Genomic DNA, 4,858 nt, shown 5'->3' with positions numbered 1-4,858 from the left:
ATAATTTAATAATTGATGATCTTCAATGGAACTGAATCAACACTGAGCTGACTTCTGCTGAAATAAAGGTGACTGTACAGGGGGTTTGAATGGTTGAATATTAATATAATTACCCTACCTTTGGTCTGCCCATCCTTGAGTATATGATTACATCGAAACTTAAGGCCCATCTAGACCAAATCCTGTCGATTCAAAAACCAGAAAGACCTAAAATAGAGAAAATGCTCCATTTATTGCAGAATTTCAAATCAAATTGAAATTGACTACGGAGAAGCTGAGATCCAGATCGAGACTCCATGCACAAAAGCACATTTATGTGGTCTTAAGATCAAGACTCCATGCAACTCCACACTAAGAAAATAGAAAAAAATAAATAAAATCGGTTCATGGAATGTTATGCAGATGTTGTGGTTTGTGTGATGTTTGAGATTTCTTTACGTGATTAAATGAGATATCTATTAACTAGGCTATTTCAATTTTATTTTGTGTCAAAAAGGCAAAGAGTAAAACAATGAGCTCATATCAGCTGCTAAACAGGCCATTTCATATTATACATTATTAATATGCATGTTGTTGATATTTGGAATCACTGTATGGTCTCAAATGGCTCACAAAATAAAGTTTAAAAACAACTAGGCCTACTTTACTCACCGTGTTAAGCAGAGCCTGTGTGTGTGGAGTGAAAGTGAATGAATGGTCCAGTGTCTCCCCCTAGTGTCCATTACAGGAACATGATTAAAATTACGTCAGAAAAGGACTTGTTTTTTGAGGATTACACAACCATGGAGAACTAGCTCCATTGAATAACAAGTTTCTTAAAAATTATCATATTTTTTCTTTCTGATTGAGGCGCTATTGTTTTTTTCTTTCTCCCTTTTCCTTTTATGTTATATTTCAATGCAGTGCTGTTTGTTTTCGTTTCATTCCAGTTTACTTCAGAACTTTACTTGTTTTAAAGAGGAAGCTCCTCTCCATGTAACAGCTATATATAGTAAAAAATAAAAACGTAAGGTTATTTGCATAATGAACCCATGCAAGTATAACTACTTCTACATTATATCCTTTCAATTTTTATAATGCATCGTGTTATTTTTATGATGAACTTTTATTCTTTTTAAAATTAAAGTCATTTATGTGTGAAGACAGCAAAGTAGTGCCAAGGCTTAAAACTGTTTTGACTAAAATTAGATTTTTTACTTTTTAAAAAGCAATTTATTACTTAAAATACATACAGCAATATAACTGATTTCTTTCCTACAGAAATAAAACATCTCATCAGCTCAGTCACAAAAGCAGCAGTAAGATACAAAGCAAGATGTCCAAGACAACAAAGTCATGAACAATCCCCAAAATGCCGTTTTATTGAGAGTTAAGATGACATCACAGCCTCGGTCATGGTGAACAGAATTATTACATGGCATTGTGGAAGTTTGCATATATCAGTGAAATCAAACCTGCAGTCTCTGGGATAGACCTTTGGCAACTTTAAAATGTAAACCAAACATAACAGTTATCAAGAAAAATCAAACAAAAAACAAATGAAAGTTAGCAGTAAATCACAGAATGAGTCATGCTCCCATGATTCTTAGTCAGCACATGTTCTGGAGAAAGAACAAACATCATAAATCCTCAATACAAGTAGAACTGCTTTTAGATAACATCTTCATTACAATTTTTTATTATTCTTTTTAAATAAATCAATGGTTTTTTCTTACATGTACCCATTTTCCATCTTTAATAATGCTTCAATTTGCTTCGTTAAATTAAATTTTTCAGGTGTACATCATCTCGGCCATGTGCGACATCTTCTTGGGGATGTAAAGGTAATATTCCATGTATCCGGAAAGGTCCTCTATCGTGATGTCATCCACGTAGGCGCGGGCCTGTTCGGAACAAGAACGAGGGGAGCTGGAAGTTCCGTTATTATTCCCAATGGAAGTTCTGCTGTTCGGAAGTTCACATTCGGAGATCACGTCACGAAGGCCGGTGAATGAGTAAACCTCGACCCCCTGCCAACCGGGACACTGGCATTCTCGTTGCCCACACGGGCACTGACCGGCTTCCTGCAACTTGGACAGAGTTTTAAAGTCAGGCGGAACAGCCTTACCTTCGCCCGCCTCCTGAGATCCCGGCCCACATCCTAAAGCGGGCCTGTTTTCGGGAGCGCTCTCGTCACCCGACGGCTTTCTCGGACTGAGGGGCGATTCCTGACCCTTAGGATAAGGGAGATGGGTTTCATACCCAACGACCCCAAATACAGTGGAGCACGGGGCAGAGAACGCCACTTCTTTCTTGACGCCGCTGGTGTCGTCGGGCTCTGGCGGGGTCTTGTGTTTCAGGTGTCCGGGAGGAGGAGACATTTTGCTGCAGTAGGTAAACTTCGGAGGATGAAGGATCGGAGATTTTGATCGTCGGCGTCGCTGGCTTCTCACAATTCCTCTGGATGACTTTCTCGTGCATCTATAGCAAAAAACAAAGGTGAAAACATATATATTTACTGATATATTTTTTGCTTTAACCGTGTAAAGCCTACTGTATCATATTCGATACATTAATTTCTAAGGTCTATATAATTATCATGATCATAACATTGCTGAAAAACTGTTGCACATGATCTACTACATGCCTTCCGCCCTTTGATTAATAGTTTATTGTTTGCAAGTAAAAGGCCTTTTAGTATAATTGTAAAAATCCTTCAAGGTCGTGTTTCACTTGACTTTCTGCTGTGAAATCTTTACATATTCTCATAAAGTAAGCACAAGAATACCCTATTATATTGTTAGCAATATTTCAAGATAAACACTTATGTAGATTTACATAATTATCCATAAATCATTAAAAAAATCATTTTAAAATGAATGAAACATTTGAGGAACGTTTCTTCATTCATTTCTCAATCGTCATTGTACTGCACTACATATCCACATATGTTCACAATTAAAATTACAGAGCTCTGATTATAAAACTAAGCATTTAAATATCATCTTACCAAGACATTTTATTGGGAGATATAGAGAGACAATGGATATTTGCATGTTTTTTATGCAAGTAATTTGTAATGCAGTTATAAAAATCTTATTGATCTACATTACAAGCTATCAGAATTTCATCTTACTTTTGGACATATTAATAACATCTGCACCAAATTGCATATGCATGCGCAGTAAAATTTATGTTTTTTCTGCCTTGAATACGAGTTCAGTATTCTCAGTATATAATACTATATATGAGACATATAAATGCCTGAAGTATCAAATATGATACCCAAACCTTTTTCTTTAGATTTGAGGTTCAATAATCTCTATTTTTTTTTTTTAAATTCAAACTGATCATTCATATATCAGGCTTTTTAGGGTTAAGTAGGGAATCTTAAAGAGGTTCCTACCCAAGCCAGTTATCTTTCGAGGAGGTCATCTTGGATTTGGCTCCCTCCGGACTGCCTCGAACAACCAATCTGGAAGCCAAAGACTCAGAGACGCGGACTGTGTTTGTGGAACTGGAAAGAAAAACGTGCAATTATTCGCAGAGTACAAAAACCCTCTCTGCCAAAATAGTGAGCATCCACTTCACTTGTCGGACAATCTGGAGCTGAATCAAATGAAAAGGCAACAAACCTTTCAGCATCCACACGCAGTTTCTTAAAAGCGGTCTGCAGGGTCTCCTCCTCACACTCCTTTTCTACTTTCTCCACAGCAGCCATAACGTTAGACAGCCTTAAAACTGAAACCAAAACCATAGAGAATAATACAAGTGAGCAGTTATGACAAACCCATATATTTATAGCAAGTTACTAACTACAGATCTCAATAACATTAACTCCCTATTTTAACGCACTCAGTTACTTTTAACCATTAACAAAGGTTTCAAACAATCAGGAGAATATAGCCTAGTAAAAGAAGAAAGACTGCAATGGCGGAATATATACTCAAAATAACAGACATATTGTAATTTCCCCCTGAAGGTTATAAAAAACTATATTATAAAATATTGACTTGTTTAAATGCTTTTTTCAAATACACTCCAACATTGTAATTTCCTTTAACACTAATATTTTTTATCACACTGCAGTAGTTGACAAGTTTTGTCTCATGTTATGAAACTCTGATCACATACACAATTCGCATAATGACGTTTAGCTTAGCATCGAGTCCATCAAGGTGGCGCGGTTTACATTGTCAATTTTGCTTGACCAAAATACATCAACAACAATGGACCATTAGAGAAATATACTCACGGCCAAAGGACCAAACCCCGTGTAAAGCCTAGACATATAGGAGCTTGTTTCTCCTGTTATGAGGGTCTGTGTGCTCGCAAAGCTAACGTTAGCCAGTTAGCATGCACAAACGATATCTGTGAAAAAAACTCGCTTTAAATCGACCGATAACAGGCTGTCGTCGGGCATAACTTGACCTAGATACTACGTAAATGTAGTAACTACTCACAATTATTAGAAGTAATCAATAAAGCATACACAATATTCTAGATTTTTCTCTCGCTAGTCTCTTGTTTACACTCAACCACTCAAGAGTGACTCTGCAACAACGCAGATCTTGATGACGTAGTACACGTACGCACAAACGTCAGCAGATTACGAAAATGCTCATAGAAGCTTCTCGGGTTGTGCCTTTTAATTTGTAATTTTTTTTAATTTTTTTTTTGAAGGATGCAATAATATATAGAATATATAACGTGCAATAATAAAATATATTTGTGCAATAATATAAAGATATTTTTTATAAAGCTAGCCACACTGCTATCTCAGCCATTATTGTGTTTCTATAATCAGAAGCAGTGCGCATTGCTGACTGGTGTCCTCTTGTGGTGATCAAGTGAATTGTCTCAAGGCCTATGCGCTCCT

The 4,858-nt window shown here is 36.5% G+C and overlaps 1 protein-coding gene across 2 annotated transcripts; it reads right to left on the bottom strand.

The window, feature by feature from the left end:
- Positions 1-1,333: 1,333 nt before the first annotated feature.
- oser1 (oxidative stress responsive serine-rich 1) lies at positions 1,334-4,569 on the bottom strand. Of its 2 annotated transcripts, XM_084128892.1 has the most exons (5): positions 4,443-4,547; positions 4,235-4,350; positions 3,615-3,720; positions 3,386-3,496; positions 1,334-2,460 (listed from the first exon to the last, which is right to left on the bottom strand). In XM_084128892.1, exons 3-5 carry the CDS (start codon positions 3,698-3,700, stop codon positions 1,773-1,775), a joined length of 885 nt encoding a protein of 294 aa, XP_083985018.1. In that variant the 5' UTR covers positions 3,701-3,720; positions 4,235-4,350; positions 4,443-4,547; the 3' UTR covers positions 1,334-1,772. The 2 variants fall into 2 exon arrangements, with proteins under 2 accessions (XP_083985018.1, XP_083985017.1); XM_084128891.1 differs by having other exon boundaries at positions 4,235-4,569.
- Positions 4,570-4,858: the final 289 nt, after the last annotated feature.

This window comes from Abramis brama, assembly GCF_963993115.1.
Source record: "Abramis brama genome assembly, chromosome: 11".
NCBI lineage: Eukaryota > Metazoa > Chordata > Actinopteri > Cypriniformes > Leuciscidae > Abramis > Abramis brama.
Note: the sequence above shows the minus strand (reverse complement) of the source record. Positions and strands in the feature narration are given on the sequence as shown.

Excerpts from the sequence above, each read along its gene's own strand:
- oser1 (XM_084128891.1), bottom strand. The coding sequence starts at position 3,700 with ATGGCTGCTGTGGAGAAAGTAGAAAAGGAGTGTGAGGAGGAGACCCTG. Across the intron at positions 3,497-3,614 it reads CTGCGTGTGGATGCTGAAAG|TTCCACAAACACAGTCCGCG; the intron begins GTTTGTTGCCTT and ends TTTTCTTTCCAG. Across the intron at positions 2,461-3,385 it reads TCGAAAGATAACTGGCTTGG|ATGCACGAGAAAGTCATCCA; the intron begins GTAGGAACCTCT and ends TTTTTGCTATAG.